At 37.9% G+C, this 19,061-nt stretch overlaps 1 protein-coding gene across 1 annotated transcript in view; it reads left to right on the plus strand.

The window, feature by feature from the left end:
• The window catches only part of LOC148067898 (protein EFR3 homolog B), a 28,110-nt gene that overhangs the window by 6,628 nt on the left and 2,421 nt on the right, over positions 1-19,061 (plus strand). Inside the window, exons 4-20 of the mRNA XM_087805481.1 lie at positions 210-360; positions 2,837-2,958; positions 6,362-6,511; positions 9,570-9,704; positions 12,813-12,891; positions 13,784-13,919; positions 13,999-14,160; positions 14,259-14,370; positions 14,449-14,500; positions 15,385-15,557; positions 15,634-15,709; positions 15,788-15,949; positions 17,161-17,292; positions 17,367-17,434; positions 17,498-17,625; positions 18,438-18,529; positions 18,594-18,642. Coding sequence (XP_087661607.1) covers positions 210-360; positions 2,837-2,958; positions 6,362-6,511; positions 9,570-9,704; positions 12,813-12,891; positions 13,784-13,919; positions 13,999-14,160; positions 14,259-14,370; positions 14,449-14,500; positions 15,385-15,557; positions 15,634-15,709; positions 15,788-15,949; positions 17,161-17,292; positions 17,367-17,434; positions 17,498-17,625; positions 18,438-18,529; positions 18,594-18,642 — 1,979 coding nt within the window. The remainder of the gene's footprint in view (positions 1-209; positions 361-2,836; positions 2,959-6,361; positions 6,512-9,569; positions 9,705-12,812; positions 12,892-13,783; positions 13,920-13,998; positions 14,161-14,258; positions 14,371-14,448; positions 14,501-15,384; positions 15,558-15,633; positions 15,710-15,787; positions 15,950-17,160; positions 17,293-17,366; positions 17,435-17,497; positions 17,626-18,437; positions 18,530-18,593; positions 18,643-19,061) is intronic.

The following is a 19,061-nucleotide window of genomic DNA, read 5'->3' on the forward strand; positions in this document are numbered from 1 at the left end:
TGTGTGTGTAAATATTTAGATTGTGATGATGGAGTGTCTCAGTTAATTATTCTCACAACTGAAATCACACAGAACTCCTTATTAATATTCTACTCTCTATCCGTCTGTCTGGTTTTTGATTCCTCCTGCGTCGTGCATTAATCATTTGACAAACACCAGTTCATTATGTCATTGACAGATTCTGTTCTGTCTCCTTTTCCATCGTTCAGCTATGTGTGTATTGCCATGGAGGCACTGGACCAGCTGCTGATGGCCTGTCACTGTCAAAGCATCAACCTTTTTGTCGAGAGCTTCCTGAAGATGGTGCGGAAGTTGCTGGAGTCGGACAAACCCAGTTTGCAGATTCTCGGAACCAACTCGGTAAGAAGCAGATCTTGAATATGTCCATACGTTCTGGCTGCTGGTGATTTCTTTAGAAATGTAGTCATTACAGATTGCTGTTATTTATATGATATAAAAACTGTTTTAAGGCAGAAGGTAGTTAAGTATGGCTGAAAAAGCACCGGCACGTTTGTGTGTGCTCAACAAAGTTGCCATATGCAATCACACAATTCAAATTGTGTAAATGATAATATATTATTGTGCATGACAGGAAATGCACTTAAACACACGAGAAACTGCAAAAATATGCAGAAAGAAAAAGTGACTTGTGTTTTCACTTTTCTTAACTCTGAAGTTTGTATGATTTATTGACTCATAAATATGTTTACATCACACTTTTAGCATGTTTTTACAGTAGTTTTTAGTATTTGCAGTGAATATGTTATGATTGTTTACAAATGTAATTAGAGTAACTAAATAAACTTTATTTTTTAAGGTTTGCTTAATTTGCTTTTATCATAAAAATTACTTTATAAATAAATCATTTAATAACTTTATCTTGAGAATCAAAGAGAAACAAATTTAATGTCAAGTTAATAATTTATTGTATAAGATTTAAAAAATCCTTAAAGAGGACATTGAAAAAATAATCGTATAAATAATCGCAGTCGCAATTTGGAAAATAATTGTATTTTTTTCAATAATTGTTCAGCCCTATTATTAAGTATCAGAAAACTCACTAGTTTCAAGGAATGATTGTGATGCTTTTTTACTTCCCTTTACTAATGGCTCATGTAGAGATAGTTTAATCAAGAACACAGTGATAATTTGGACTAGAGCGACTGTCTGATGTGGAAAACAGCTATCAGTGCTGCCGCCAGGGTCAGCAGAGGATGCATGAAGGAAATGAGATTATCTGCAGAGCACACTGGCAAACCTCTGCTGTCTTCCACACAGATTGTCAAGACATGCCAACATCTTTCTCATAATCTTTCATCCGTCTCTCAAGCACACATGTGTGTATGTGGAACAGATGTAGCTGCTAATCTGACTGCTCATAATGTGTGTCGTTGAAAATATTTGAAGGGAATTGATTTGGATTAGTGTCGTTCTCATTGTTATTACCAACACTTTATTCGAGCGTTACTGGTTCCAAGCATGGGCTTAGACATACTTTTCCTTCTTGGATTCCTCCTGCTAATGTGCCTGGTACGGGACTGACCTGTGACTGCAAGAGGTGAAAGGTGAGGATTAGAGAGTTTATCACTGCAGGACTCTTCACTCCTGCACTACCGTTCTCTCAGATCTGCTCTTTGAAACGTGACCGTACAAGCTAGTGTTTATGTCAGCATGTCACTACTTTGAAAAGGTCCATGGCCCAGATGCATGACTCCGGATCAAAAACACACTTAAAGGATCTGTGACATGTTGGATCTATGCATCAATATTCAAAACTGCCCCCAAGGTGACCAACAACCACTAAAAACAAATCACAATTATGACTTCCTGGCTATTACGTCACAAAATATTTTGAATGTAGAAACATAGATTAAAAAAAAATCTTCTCATGCTTTTAAAAGAGGTGATCACTTGTGCTCAAGTCTCAGGAAGTGGCTGTGATGAGATTTTCAACATCACCTCCCTTTTTCTGGCCTGCAGGGCTAAGTGAGTCCCAGGATAGAACTTTTTAATCAGTCTGTTCAGTCACACCCTGTCAGAGATTGTGGGGCTGCTGCGCCGAAGATGGCCGTCGTAATCACAGAGTCAAGAACCTGTTCTTATTTTTTAAACACTTACTATCAGGATCAGAGACTCGATTATCAGGTTTATTTTTAGGAGAAATTTGAATAGCAGGTCCAGACAAGTTGAGCAGAACGTTTAAAATACAGCTTCAATACCAATGTCATGGTTTCGACCGGCTTATTGGTTCTCAATGCTCTGATCTTGAGTTGTTTTGCTCTGGCACTAGTCCAAGAAATCCCATCTGTCCTTCACAACTGTCCTGTTGAGGAATAATTTGATTAACTTGGAGGATATCATTGACTTTTTAACACTAACTTCCACACATTTATCAAAGTCCCTCCTGTCTCAAAGTGCAAAACTACATATGTTTCCATTTTATATTTCTGCAAACAGCTTAAATCTTACATCCCAAACACCCATTTATAATAAATAAATTGACAAGTCGGTGAAAAGAGCCGTTGTGATAGTCGAGAGGTGACATTTACTAACCCAGTTGGAGAGCACCCCAACTGTTCTGAGCCTTTCACTGCTAATGAGACGGTACGGTGCAGTTTAACATTAATCAAAGGCTACATATCCTAGGATTACAGTTTGGATGAAACCAGCCATGATTCACTTATAATGCTTTATAGGCTTGTGTTTGTGAAATGGTTGAATAATATAGAGTATAAAATGTATAGCATTCAAACAAAAGCTTGTGTTAAGATCATTTTATTTGATATTATTTCGGAGAAAGATGCAGATTCATTGTTGTTCTTTGTGTCTTCTCAAGTTTGTGAAGTTTGCCAACATCGAGGAGGATACGCCGTCGTACCATCGCAGCTACGACTTCTTTGTGTCACGCTTCAGTGAGATGTGCCACTCGGGCTACGAGGACCCTGACATCCGCACCAAGTGAGTGGACAGATGCTGGCGCTGCAGGCTGAATATTAATTTGCTGCTTCTCTTGTTTATTTTAAGACCTTTTCCTGCCTCTCACTTCCGCCTCGATCAAAACCTTTTAAAATAAACCCGGCAGCTGTAAATAGACAAAAGGATTATTAAAAATAATTCCAGACACAGAGAAACTGACACCCATCGTCTATTTATAGGGTCAGTGTTAGGAGAATTAGTGAAGTTCTCGATGCCTGGACAGAGTGAAAACAACCAGAGTCAAAATTTGTTACTCGCGAGGGGAGACACTCAGACCGTAGAGACCACGCTCAAACAATCTCAGTGACTACCAACGATGTGTCTCCCTCACGCTTTTTATTTAGTTTCACAGCTACATCAGCCACAACCAGGCTGGAACAGGTTTACAGATACGATGAACGTTGTTTAGAGAGGGCACACACGCTGGCGGGGGTTGACCTTCGGTTGGCAGGAGCAAGACAAGAACCATCTACAGTTTGTGGGTTAAACGTCATGGTATGTGGTTTCATCAGCCATGATGCACAAGTTGTATCAGTAATGATGTACAAGTTTAATCAGTCACGAGGCACCGACTTGTGAGGGACAAACATTCTGATCACTTAAATTCTTATAACATTTCCCTCCTGTTGATCAAATTGTACCTCACTTAGGGGGCAGCTGTAAACAGTAAAAAATGATATATGGTGATGAAAAGGCACAAAAAGTATACAAGTATGAAAGTATAAAAAAAAGTTTGAAAGGATAAAACAAGCAGAAGAAACAGAATTATCTTGAACAGAATGGGACAGAGCAAGAGTCAAAACATACAAATATTTAATCACTCTAAAATTGCCTTTTTACCAGAAAAGAGCTATAGAGAAGGATTTATTGGAGAAAAACAGGACCGTAGGTTTGGGTGAGTGGCGTTACATTTTCACGCAGCCTGCCGAGACTCTACCAGCAGAGTTCACTCACCACCGTGCCAACCGCTCTGTCTCGTCGCCTTGCATTCGTTACTGCAAACAAGAAGGCGGGACGTTTTGTTTTGTGAGCGATTTGCAAGATACCTGGGGGTCACACTTCGGTGTCAGCGTCACCATCCCCGGTTACGGCCTGGTACATTACTTGGGTCACGTAGGCTTGAACGTGAGCTGTCACTCTTGGGGACAGATTAATCAGCAGATGATTTGCTAGAAGTTTGAAAAGAGGAATGCCACACAACACGACAAACATAAGCAGGAGCACGATACCAAGGACGGCGGCCATTGCAGACATAACAACATCTTTCCAATCACCAAATATCTGTGTAAACCAAGCAGTTACTGGGTTAACTGAGATACCAGAACTTTTGTGGTGGTTCTTTCTGAACTGTTTCAGTTCTTTAAGTGCCAGTGAGAGAGTGCCATTCTTAGCAGTGTGCATAGGAACAAAAGTACAACATTCACCATCAATAAAAGAACATACACCAGATTTTTCAGCGAGCATCATGTCTAGAGTAATACGGTTCTGGAGAGTCATTAGTGATGCAGCATGTAATTGTCTGGCCATATGTGTGGTGATGATTTCAGTGTAGTTTTCGAGCAACAGAAGTTTGTGATTCACCAGATAAATGTTTTCTGTGTTTTTATAAGTCTGTACTGGAAATAGACTACCGAAGATGGGGAGCTGTGCAAAAGCTCCGCCAACTTCGTCAACAAGTTTGGATGAATGTGGAATACCTCGGGGTTGACCTATACCATCACGATAAGTAATATCACGGGAAACTTGAGGTATGTCAGTCAAAAGGATATCAAGATGGTTGGTCGACCTCTTCCTTCGTCGAGCTGAGGTGGCAGGGGCGACGGGAGTCTTGGTGCCTTCCTTTTGAGTGTTATTGGAGGGAGAGTCATCTATAACAATTACACTTGAGTGTCTCACACCGATTACATACGAACAGGAGCCAATCCAGGTCTTTGGGAGGATGGCACGAAGGGTGTTCCCACCGCACCACCACCACAGCTGCGAACGAGTTCCGCTTGGGACAAAGGATTGGGGAACAGGGATTGTATGGTTACACAAGGGTTGAGAAATGTTGCCAATAAACTTGCAATCTTTACCACCATAACAGTTCATTTTTGAGTAACATACGTATTGGACCCGGTCCTCAATGCTGGTGACCCAAAACTGTGGAGGACTAGGAGAAGAATGCAAAGTCAAATGTTTAGCACTGTAATTTAAACATAATCCTGTAAACATAGGTTTTTTACTCATAGTTAGATTCATGGTACATTTCTCGTTTGTCTGGACATCAATTATTTTCACAGCTTCTCTCCCTGGCATACAAACCACACAGTCTTTTGTAATAGATTTAGCCAGATCTAAAACGGCAGTCAAATAAAGGTTGTTTTGTGTAATACCTGTTTCCACCTCTATAAATGTATCGATTGTTTCACCACCCATGTGGGTGATAGCAGTATGCACTCTAACCAATTTTTTGTTTCTGAAATTAATTACGTTGGCAGGACTCGGATCTTTGACTGTACGAGAATCGGGGGTGTAGCAAACCTGAATAGGGACCCAGGGATGGTTACCAGAGTTGCTCCAGGCCCATAGTGTGAGGATACTGCAGTTAACTTCGGGATCATTATTGGGCAATGTGGCCATGGGTTTGAAGGCCAAAATTACATCTTTAGTGCGTTTATCACGAGAGAGAGTTACTTTATTTCTCCATATTTTAGCGCCATTATTTCGGTATTGGTCAGGATAGTAATCCCCAGTCTCAGTGGTCACATAATTGGACCATGCGTAAGTGTATGCTGATTTAGAATACGCGAACAAATAGAACCAGTGATCCTGCCAAGGTAACATAGTGGTTGGTGACCAGAGGAGACTTTGAGGAATGGTTTGTAGTTGGTCAAGAGGAATTTGGACAATGTTTTCACGATCTAGGGTATCTAGGGTGATTCTGGTGCCAGTGTCCAGTCTCCCTTTTTCAGAAGGATCTATAGCTTCAATTCTAAGTCCAGTGGGCAATGCTCGTTTTGCTCTATGGGTTTTGTAGAATATTTCATCACATCAGTTGTGTCAGCAACTTGGGGGGAAATGCACAAGTTAGGGCAAACAATACAACAGAAAAGGTTATTGCAAACATAATTCCCAAACAGTCTATTAGTTTCTTGTCTCTGGTCCGCACCGGTCTTCCTGTGGGGAATAGGGCATCCATATTTGCTGTCGCAGTGCCTAGATGTTCCGTCTATCAGAACACTGTTGTTGAATCAAAGAAGAGGGGTGATGTTCAGTGTCTAGACGTTCCGTCTATTAGAACACTGTTGTTGAATCAAAGAAGAGGGGTGATGTTCAGTGTCTAGATGTTCCGTCTATCAGAACACTGTTTTTTGAACCTGATCTACCATCCCTCTTGCTCTAGGATCAGGATGGCTGGTATCAGGGGTCTGCAAGGGGTGGTGAGGAAGACCGTTAATGATGAGCTTCAGGCCAATATCTGGGATCCTCAGCACATGGACAAGATCGTCCCCTCGTTGCTCTTTAACCTGCAGAGTGGAGAGCGTACAGAGAGGTAAGAGTTTCATTGTTTGTCATTTAAATACAACATCTTAATGCAATTGTCTATACTGATGTGTGCTCATGTGTCATTAGATAAGACACTGGCTGAAGTTTGGAGATAATGGCTTAAAAATATTTTTTTTCACAAAGCATCGGCTTAACTTTAGTCCTTCTCTTAATGTGCTGCACCAGTTAAAGGTCAACTAACGTGAAATCTAACTCTCTTGACATGTAGTAAATGTTGAAGTCTTCCTCTCCAAGATGCAGTAAGTCCCTCATCATGACCATGTTTTCAACTTACTTTATGAAGTTGCTCTGAAATCTGGGCAAATTAGAGGTTACAAGAGTCCATTATGATGTAATAATGGCTTCACTCCTCCTCCAGCCAGCTGTACTCACGCCCGCTTTGTTTATACAACGAGTCTCTTGGAGGTGGAGACTTCTGGGATTGACCACGCGCGGTGACAAGATGTGTGGTTATGGTTAACAAGATTAAATCTCCAGAAAAACAAAGTGTTTTCAGTGGGCGGTTGATCATTTTATAAAGTCAATATTTTAATGAAAGGATTTTGTACAAACACACACTGATGATACAATAGAATCACACATCACAACAACACACACACACTGATGATACAATAGAGTCACACATCACAACAATACACACACACTGATGATACAATAGAGTCACACACCACAACAACACACACACACTGATGGTACAATAGTCACACATCACAACAACAAACACACACTGATAATACAATAGAGTGACGCATCACAACAACACACACACACTGATGATACGATAGAGTCACACATCACAACAACACACACACACTGATGATACAATAGTCACACATCACAACAATACACACACACTGATGATACAATAGAGTCACATATCACAACAATACACACACACTGATGATACAATAGAGTCACACATAACACCGAAACACACACTGATGACACAATATAGTCACACATCACAACACACACGCTGATGATACAATAGAGTTTCACATCACAACAACACACACACAAACACACACACTGATGATACAATAGAATCACACATCACAACAACACACACACACACTGATGATACATTAGAGTCACACATCACAACAACACACACACACTGATGATACAATAGTCACATATCACAACAACACACACACAATGATGATACAATAGAATCACACACCACAACAACACACACACAATGATGATACAATAGAGTCACACATCACAACAACAAACAAACACTGATGATACAATAGAGGCACACACCACAACAACACATGCAAATGAACACATTAGTTGAACTTTAAGTTATGTATAATGTCCAACAGAGCATCTCAAGTTTAAATCCCTATTAATATTTCCTTTATCCTTCATTGGTTGCATTATTCACAGAGCATTTATTCAAACGCCTTTTCACCAACATTGTTTCCATTTGAGAAGAAAATGTGTTTATATTAACTTCATTATTAACATCTTGAGACCTTGGCTCCTAAGTGATGATAAGTGATGATCTGCTGTTTACCATTAAAAATGATACAGAGACTGAGGTATACATCATTAATCATTAATCATAATGATCTTAATCATTGAGTTACAGAACATTATATTATAATTATTACATTATTATTGTGTATTATGTTTGCCTGATAGACAGAAGACATATTCTGAAATGAGCTTTGGCTCGTGTGTAGGTTAAATCATTAGAGGAGTGATATGAACAGGCACAGAGTTTCCTTCTGGACTGTCAGACCTTCCCTGCTCTGAGTGTTGGACTCCCCACATTGGCTCCAATAAAATCCACAGCAGTTAGTAGAGACTAATTAAAGTCACAGATGGTGTGTCTTCTCTGCAGTTGGTCTAGATGACTCACTGAGAGCATCCTTCATCCTCTGTTTCTGGTCAGTCCAGAGAACACAACCGTAATCGTCTTCCTCCGTCATGTCTCCCATGTCTGTGAAAGTATTTTTAATGACAAATGCACTCGTCCTGAGCCGATGTTAGAGTAGAGTAGTTTATTTTCATGTCTAAACAAGAAGGATCTGTCTCGCCTGCAGTTAATACAAAACTCTGCAGCGAGAATTCTGAGCCGCTCTAGTAGAAGAACTCACATTTCTCTGATCCTTAAATCTCTTCACTGTCTGCCAGTTTCTTTCAGGATCAATTAAAAAATTCTAGTTCTTACTTTCAGATCTATTCATGGTCAGACCTTCCATCAGTGATCTGATCCAGCCTTACACCCCAGCTCGGGCTCTTAGGTCTGTGGATCAGAATCTACTGATGGTTCTGAACACGCTTCAGGACCAGAGGAGAGAAATCCTTCCAGACTGTTGCTCCTAAGCTTTGGAATGATATTCCTCCTTCTCTGTGTTTATTCAAGAAACATCTTAAGACACTTTTATCCGTGCAGGCTTGTCCTTGATTCTCTGAGGCTCCTGTGTTTGTCTCGGTGTTGTCTTGACCTTTTAAGAATCTATTTAACTGGGTATTGTTTTGATTCTTCAGGCACTTTGTGACCCTGGTCTTGAAAAGTGCTCTATAAATATTACTTACTTACCTGCTGACAACTCAAGGTCAGTGTCATAGTGGATTGTTTTCCGTTTGTTTTACTGTTATCCTTTCGCTCTGCCACAGCAGTGAAGATGAAAGAGATTTAATAAATAATGAAATCAGTGGCGGCCACCCAAGGCTACTCTAGCACAGGATGGAGTTCCGCAGTCGCTTTTTAAACATATATGAGAACAAAGGAAGACCCGATACATGTGTTCTCGGACTCTTGGGAGCCTTCAGAAGGACAGATGTGAGACAAATGCAGAACAGTGGAACTGCAGCGAGATCCACTCGATAGACGACTGCAGTGACACAGCAGCAGTTCTTGTGCTTCAAATAGAGATTTTTTTGGGGGGTAATGCTTGTGCCACTGAATCAAACTGACTACGTTCTTGCTACCCTTGCTCCTCCTCCCCATCGACCCTCTACGCCCTCTTTCTGCTCACCTCCTCCCTCCTCTCCTGTACTGCTCACCTGCATTGCTTCCCCTCCAGCCGCTCCCCGTCACCTCTGCAGGCGTCGGAGAAGGAGAAAGAAAGCCCCATCGAACTGACGGAGCGCTGTTTCAGGGAGCTCCTGGGACGAGCTGCCTATGGAAACATCAAGAATGCCGTCACACCTGTACTAATGTGAGAAAACCTTCCTGCCATTTCATAGCTGCTGGCTACATTTTGACCTTTTTAAGAGAAAAATATTTGCTATTCTCTGCATTTCATTTGTATCCAGGACCATATTAATTCACATTTAAATATATTTATTTATATCTAAAGTAAAATATATTTATTCATATCTAAAGTGAAATATATGTATTCATATCTAAAGTGAAATATATTTATTCATATCTAAAGAGAAATATATTTATTTTATCTAATGTGAAATTTAATTAATATCTAAAGTGAAATATATTTATTCATATCTAAAGTGAAATATATTTATTCAGATCTAAAGTGAAATATATTTATTTATATCTAATGTGAAATATATTTCTTTATATATCTAATGTGAAATATATTTATTAATATCTAAAGTGAAATATATTTATTCATATCTAAAGTGAAATATATTTATTTATATCTAATGTGAAATATATTTATTTATATATCTAATGTGAAATATATTTATTCATATCTAAAGTGAAATATATTTATTTATATCTAAAGTGAAATATATTTATTCATATCTAAAGTGAAATATATTTATTTATATCTAATGTGAAATATATTTCTTTATATATCTAATGTGAAATATATTTCTTTAAATATCTAAAGTGAAATATATTTATTTATATCTAAAGTGAAATATATTTATTCATATCTAATGTGAAATATATTTATTCATATCTAAAGTGAAATATATTTATTTATATCTAAAGTTAAAAATATATTTATTTATATCTAATGTGAAATATATTTATTTATATCTAATGTGAAATATATTTATTTATATCTTAAGTGAAATATATTTATTTATATCTAATGTGAGATATATTTATTCATATCTAATGTGAAATATATTTATTAATATCTAAAGTGAAATATATTTATTTATAACCAAAGTTAAAAATATATTTATTTACATCTAATGTGAAATATATTTATTTATATCTTATGTGAAATATATTTATTTATATCTAATGTGAGATATATTTATTCATATCTAATGTGAAATATATTTATTAATATCTAAAGTGAAATATATTTATTTATAACCAAAGTTAAAAATATATTTATTTACATCTAATGTGAAATATATTTATTTATATCTTATGTGAAATATATTTATTTATATCTAATGTGAAATATATTTATTTATATCTTATGTGAAATATATTTATTTATATCTAAAGTGAAATATATTTATTTATATCTTATGTGAAATATATTTATTCATATCCAAACAAGTTTGATCATGGATTGCAAGGGGTTATTTGATGTGTTTACGTCCCTGCATCTGACAAGAACACTCTTGAATACACCAGCTCACAACAGCTCTGCCTTCACCAAATACCACGCATGTATATGAAGTGATTAGATTGATTTAAGGTTTGAGCATCTTATTACAGCTGCGTTATATTGTATCTCAGTGTTTGTTAAAATAATCTTCTGCCTAGATGATCAACCAGTATGAAAAAAAAAACATTATTGACCAAACACTTTATCTTGAAGGCACCAATGCACATTGAAGCTGGTGTTGAAATCAATGTTCTCGCTTTTCCTCCTTAATTTGTCTTGGTTGGTTTTTCTTTCCGTTTATGAGCTCTGGTTTATCCGTCCATTTATTTTTGGTTTCCCTCTTTGCTCCAGTCATTAATTACCATCAGTTCCGTCAGACAAGTTTCACGAGCGTTTAATAGTTATAATCGACCTCCTTTTTTGTCAGTTGGTTCAGAGGTTCTTTTTAATTTAATTCCTGCCTCAGTTTAGTGAGACAAATGTGTCCCTGAATATGATTAACCCATGGTCCTGTTAAGAAGTAGTCGACTTTACTTTGTTATGAATCTGTTCTTCGCAGCAGATTAAAATGGAAACAACAGATCTTTAGTGTACTGCAAGCAAGGTGCTCTTATAATCTGTTTATGTTTAGGGGAGTCCCCTAGTCTCTCCTAAAGGTTTGAATTAAATTAAATTTCAAATGACCACACAACCTCTAGATGGTTTATTCTGTCCAGAAATTCCAAATGACACCTAATAGTAGCGAGCAAGAGCTCATATATCACAGATTATGTCGACTTCCTCGACATGTGTTAAGAGAAGGGCTGAACCATATTTTTGGTATTACAGAATTCTTAATGTACAGTAACATTTACAAAAGTCACTGGTCTAGTGCAAGAATGAAAAGTTACGGTAAGAATATATTTAAAACTAATTCATGAGACACGCGCACGTACATTTATACAAATGAAGAATAAAATAAGTTTAAACCTTCAGTGAAAACAATAAGATAAACACACAAAAACATAACATTTCAATTCTCACTCATTATATATCACCAGTATTTCTTTCAAAAAAAGCAAAACAAAACAAATTATTTTTCGTTGAATATACTGTTGAAAATTTAAATTTTCAGATTCCAGATATAAACAAAATAATTGTTTGTACCTTAAAATCACATAATAATGAATATTGTATACTACACTATTTTTTGCCCCAGTAAAGTTGAGAGAATATGTTTCAATGTTTGTTTTCATAAAGATCAGAAAAGAGACTAAAATGGAAACAACAAAATAGGATCGTGTGACTAAAAGAGTGGTGGAGTGATGCAAGCGCAAGCTACACAGAAGTGTTAATGAAGTTACCAAAACACTGTTTTTTCTTGGTCAGCTAGCTTGGGTTAAAAAAGTTATTTCCATGTCATAAAGTTAAAAAACCAAATTGAATTGCTGCAGATATTAAAATTGTGATGTGATCTTGTAGCCATTGTTTGAACAATTTCTCCAACTGCTTTAACAACTAATAATACTCAAATGTTATTATCGATTTTACTTCTCACATAATTGATCATGAAAAATGTACACAATTCAAAGTGAGACTTATTCTCTGACTCGATACGGAAAGAGAAGTTCATTCTGACTTGTTTTTCCAGCCATGACAACATCTTTTGACCCTTGTCAGCTTCAATAAGAAACTATTCAGACCCAAGAGTCTTCCTCATACACACAAGTGTTTCCTTTTTGGGTTCTCTCAACACTTGTCCTGCGTAATCACGTGTTCTGACTCCATGTCGTTGTTCTCCTGCAGGCACTTAGATAATCACTCTTTATGGCAGGGAAAGGCCTTCGCAGTGCGCTGCTTCAAAATCATCATGTACTCCATCCAGGTGAGTAAAGTGGTGAACGCATCTTCAGTTCCCTTCTCTTAGAGCTTAGAGGCTTTATCCTGAATGTTGTATGTTTTTACTTGTTTTAGTTTGACTTGTTGGCTCCAAATATACACATCCAGCCTCGGCGTCAAGTTGTTTAAAAAAAGGGAAACGGTTTAATTCATTCACAGACAAACATGAAGGGGAGAGATTTTGCTATTTAGGGTTTTTATAGCCTTAGCTGATGTCAAAGAGATCTCACATAGTATAAATGAATTTTAGTTCCTTTAGTATTTAATTTAAAAAAAATACATTACAACCCCCCAAAAATATTTTCAAACCAAAACAAAGTTTCTACTTAAAAAAAAAAAATATTTGGAATCAAAATAAAGTTGATTTAATCAAAAATAAATATTTGGAATCAATTCAATAAAAAAAGAAAAAACTGAATCAAAAGAAAGTTGCTTCAATAAAAAAGAAATATTTTCAATCGAAAGAAAGTTATTTCAATCAAAAAATATTTTCAATTTCATTTTTTTTTTAACATAAGACCTTACAACCAAAAAAATATTTTCAATCAAAAGAAGGTTTCTTTAATGAAAAAAGTTGCTTCAATGAAAAAATGTTTTCGATTTCATTAATTTTTGAATTGGAACTGTTTGACTTTGTTTTGATCGAATAATAAAAAAAACATATCTACCTTCTACCGCCCAATAGTTCACTCCAGGTTTGAGTGAAGCTCAACAGCACCCTCTACTGGCTATATCATGCAAGCTAAAGCGGTGATCATTACAATGACTCTCGCTTAATATTGTTGACCCAGTTCGATAAACGGTTTTAACATAATTATAGTGATGACTGAAAATGATTCCAGTTAAACAATTTAGTTTGGTTTTGTCTTATTTTCCAGTCGCAGCACTCTCACCTAGTTATCCAGCAGCTTCTTGGTCATCTTGATGCCAACAGTAAAAATTCGGCAACCGTGCGAGCAGGGATTGTTGAGGTCCTGCTGGAGGCGGCAGCTATCGCAGCCAGTGGTTCCGTAGGTGAGTGGGATCCGTTTCCTCTCGCGTGATGTCGTCGTGTGGTTCAGTTTATGAACCACGCCTGGTGTTTTTGGTGCAGGACCCACAGTACTGGAGGTGTTCAACACTTTGCTGCGGCAGCTCCGTCTCAGTGTGGACTACGAGTTGACCGGCTCCTATGACGGCAGCACCAACATCGGGACCAAGATCATCAAAGCCCACGAGGAGAGACAGTTGCAGGAGGCCGTCATCAGGACCATTGGTGGGTTGATCGTGCTGTTGATAGAACGTCTACAGTAACACACTCCACTAGCCTTTTTAGCAAACCTCGCTTTATTCATCCATGTCTTTTTCTTCCAGGTTCCTTTGCAAACACTTTACCAACCTACCAGAGGTCAGAGGTCATGCTTTTCATCATGGGAAAGATCCCAGTTCCTGGTGTTCATCTTGCTCTTCCCTCTTCTGGCTCTGGGTAACACAGTTCACAAGTATATTTAGATGAAAATATCCGAAGAATTCATGTTAAAATCTTTAATCTTTACTTTTTCAGTCCTGAAGGAACAAGAATGATTCAGGTTATGCTGCTCAAGTCTTTAGTTCAGGTACGGCTTTTTGATGTTGATGCTTTTGCTGAAAAATATTTTGTTTATTTCTTTTTATGAACAAGAATCTTGACACAAATGCCTTTTTGTATATCATCGGTCCCCAACCTTACATGCATGATTTGTTGCTGCACAGATGATTGCATTTCTTTTTTTATTGAGGGTTTTCTTGTTTTAGTCACATTTACTCAACATATTAACCTTAAAACTATCAACAAATTCTACATGGGATCATCTTGTTGCGGAGAAACAACTTCGGAGCTGCCGCTTTTAATCTGAAGGCTGGTCTAGCGTATGATGTCAAAATCATATTCTGTGCAGAAAATGTTGGGTTTTCCTGGAATAGATCCCACTAGTAACCTTTGGTAGCAAAAGATTCCAGGTCTTTGAGGTAGACGGCTCTTTCAGTAATTTAAATAAAACAAAACTCACTTATTAAGCATTGAATCCCCTCAGTTATGTTATATTTGTTATATATTATTATATTTAGAGTCCATCGATTACTTAAAATGAGCTTAACATTTAGCATGCGGGGCAAACTACAAGATGAGTCTGAATAATAATGCTCATTTATGTTCATACCTCCAGAGCGATCAATAAAGTTTTATCTATCTATATAAAGAAATGGTCTCTGTCATGTGAAACACTATCCATGTTGCAGACATAAAGTGTTTTTCTAACCACCAATAACTTTCTCTTTAAGGATAAAACAAGGGTCTTGATGGACACTTAAGAATAGTTGAATACTGTAATATTCATGGACATCAATTGATTTTTTTTTTGGTGTACTTAGAAACACAAATCCAACAAAATATAATTAATCTTTGAATCTACAAAATAATTAAATGTCACTGTGTGTACCTCTACCTCACTGGTTGTTTTAGGTGACTGCGGGTTTCCAGACAACCAACATGTTGACTGCGCTGCCCAGCTCTTTCCTGGAGCCTTTGCTGTCTCTCTCTCTGACGGAAGATCCGGAGGTTCGGCTGCTGGTGCTACAAATCCTCCTCAGCGTCATCGACAGACATGAAAACAAACCCAAATTCTCCAGCATTAGGTCCGAACATCAGTGTCGTCACTAATGTTTTGGTTGTTTGTCTTCAGAATACTCAAATCAACTGCTTGTCTTGCAGCATCATCACTGACATCTCTCTGCTCAAGCTCAAAGTTGACAAGTGTTCCAGGCAAGATAACTTATTTATGAAAAAGGTAAGTTGTGGTTTTCTAAAAAAGAGACGGCGATGGTTGTAATGCTAGTATTGAACCTTTTCTCTGTTTGTCCGACAGCATGGACAGCAGCTGTACCGCCACATCTACCTGGGCTGTAAAGAGCAGAGCAGCGGTCAGCAGCACTACGAGAGTCTTTTTGCCTTGCTCGGTCTCCTCAGCGTGGAACTGGCCAACGAAGAGGTGGTGGTGGACCTCGTACGCCTGGCGCTGGCCTTGCAGGTGATGTTGAACTCAAGCTTGGTTCCCATCGTTACTCTAGACAGGATTAATAGAACGTATGTACGGAGTATGCATGAACACAACAACACAGGCTCAATAAATGTATATAAGAATGATTTCTAAGTGATTTAGATTTGGATCATAAGCAAGTATTTTAGAATTATAATTCCCTGCAAGTAAAGTTGATTATTTAGTTTATGACTCCATCTAGTGGCCAACTCTCCTTTTCTGGATATTAAAATATTGTAAAACCATAACCACACCCACTCTCCCGTGATTGGTCAAACATCAATGTTTAGCAGTGTCATGAATCCAGGAAGTCTCCACCTCCAGGGGACTGGTTGTATGAACAAAGCAGGCATGTTTACAGCTGGCTGGAGGAGGAATGAAGCCATTATTACGTCATAATGGACTCTCGTAACCTCTCGTTCGCCCAGATTTCAGAGCAACTTTATAAAGTAATAAGTGTTAAACATGGTCATGATGAGGAACTTACTGCATCTAGGAGAGAAGAACATTAACTACATGTGAGTCAGGAGAGTTGAAGTTTAACATTAGTTGCCATTTAAAATTAACTTTGAAAACATCATTTTGATAATAAAAATTGGTAATAGTTTGTGTTATCTTCATCTTCTGTCTGTAAATCAACCTTGCGATTCATTATTATCACAGTAAACTATACAGTTTCTCAAACATAAGAATGATCGTTTTCATTTTACAGTAAATCCTAAAAGGTTGACTATAAATATTGTGATAAAACTGCATTTTGTTAACAAACATCTAAAATAAGAATAATGTCAGAAACAAAAAGATTCATGACTGTTCCAAATCAAACCAACAATTGCAACGTTTTTCAAGAAAATGTCTCGATTCCTGTCATTTGAATTCACTCTTGTAGCAAAGTCAGAATAGACTGCACTGTGTGCAGGTCATTAGGAGACCAAGGACTACAGTCACGGAGAAAACCTCAAGAGAACCCCAAGCAAAGATGATTTATTGATTGTTCCTGTTGTTGTCGGACTTCTCCAATAATATATTTTGCCTGCTGCTACTCGATGTGTTTAAGGGAAGAGACGACCACACTACTGCTAAAATCATAGTCCTAGTTAAATGTTACTTAAATGTGTGATTAATGTGGATCATGAGCTTAAACACGCATAAATGACTTGTTAGAAAGATACGAGCTGAGGTTATGTGTCGTCCCTCTGCAGGACTTGGCTCTGTCCACGGACGAGGGTATGCCAGTTTATAACCGTTGTGCTGTTCATGCTCTTGCTGCTGCCTACCTCAACCTCATCTGCCAGCTCACCACTGTCCCGGCCTTCTGCCAGCACATTCACGAGGTCTGTCTTTCAATGAGGACTCGCACGTACAATGAGAATGTTTTCCCTGAATACTTTACGCTTTTCACGTCCAGGTCATCGAAGTCAGGCAGAAAGAAAGCCTCTATCTCTTGCCTGAGGACGTCTTCATTGAGAGACCCAAGTAAGTCCCACTAACAGTCATTTTTGAGGAAGAAAGAGACTCGGAACGGACATTTCCTTTCAGGCTGCCGTCTTCACTGGAGATGGTTGAGGGCGACATGTTGTTCCTCCAGTCGAAGATCACCGAAGTCCTCGGTGGGAGTGGCTACAACACAGAGAGGCTGGCGACTCCGTACATCCCTCAGTTCACTGGTGAGACAGTAGAGTGATACAATGATGGTGGCACCATTGCTTTAAAAATATTTCATTAGAACAGTTGTTAAAAAGAAAATGGTGCAGAGACGCCATCTAGTGGACTCTGAACATAATGACACTGTTTCATGAAGAAACAAACATAAGAACTCAATTTAGTGAACTGTCACTTTAAGAAGTTGAATGATTAGTAGCAATGAGTCCACTGGAACAGCAGGTGGCAGTTATGGTCTGGAACGTGTAAAAGATACAACTTGGGCAGAGAAAGCGCCAGAGCTCCTGCTGCACTACAGAGAATCTTTAACTTAATCATGGATCCAGATGGAGCAGCACCAAAATAGTTAATTTGCTAAGAGAGAGATGAAAGCTGATGATTACATGACCTCCTTGGCAGAGGTAAAACAATGTTGTTGTTTTTTTTTTACAAAAATAGCAAATCCATATTTATATTTACAATTTTCAAATTGTTAGCTAAAATAGCGCAACCTTTAAAATTAGTGTTGGTATTGATATATATATAAAAAAAGATATATATATTATTAACCTGGTTTATTGTTATGGCTAAAAAAAACCTTTAATCATGTAAAAGTGTTCCTCTGAACTAACTTGACATCTGATTCACACTTGAAGTTACTGTAATGTTTGTTGTTTTAACCCTTGTGATATCTCAGGGTCAAGGTGACCCAGTGGCAGAAAACAACGGTGTTTTAACACGAGGGTTAAGAATAATAATCACCAAATCTTAGTCACTAGTGTTGCAGCTAAAGTGTTGATCTACTACACTGATAGTTGCTGATACTTTGTTTCTTCAGATGAGGACCGTCTGTCCAAGAGGAAGAGCATCGGAGAGACCATCTCTCTGCAGGTGGAGGTCGAGTCGCGAAACAGTCCAGAGAAAGAGGAGGTGAAAAAATGATGAAGCCAGACATGTGTGTCCACATGTTTGTAATTCTTCTTTTGTGTTGCAGAGAACACCCGCGGAGGAGATCACATTTGAGACCCTGAAAAATGCAATTGGTGGGTTTAATCATTTCTTAAAATTTTTACCGTACGTTACTGGTCCTGAAGCAAGTTCAGGAACCATCAGTAGATTCTGATCCACAGACCTCAGAGCCCGAGCTGGGGTGTAAGTCACTGATGGAAGGTCTGACCATGAATAGATCTGAAAGTAAGAACCAGAATTTTAAAGTTGATCCTGAAAGAAACTGGCAGCCAGTGAAGAGTTTTAAGGATCGGAGAGATGTGAGTTCTTCTACTAGAGCGGCTCAGAATTCTTGCTGGAGGGTTTTGTATTAACTGCAGGCGAGACAGATCCTTCTTGTTAAGACATGAAAACAAACTGTTACAATAGTCTAAACGACACAAACACATGGATTATAAGATCCAGATCGTGTTGTGACATCAGTTGTTTTTTCTCAGTTGAAGGAAATTGTTTG

Source organism: Callionymus lyra, chromosome 13, assembly GCF_982586985.1.
Source record: "Callionymus lyra chromosome 13, fCalLyr1.hap1.1, whole genome shotgun sequence".
Taxonomy (NCBI): domain Eukaryota; kingdom Metazoa; phylum Chordata; class Actinopteri; order Syngnathiformes; family Callionymidae; genus Callionymus; species Callionymus lyra.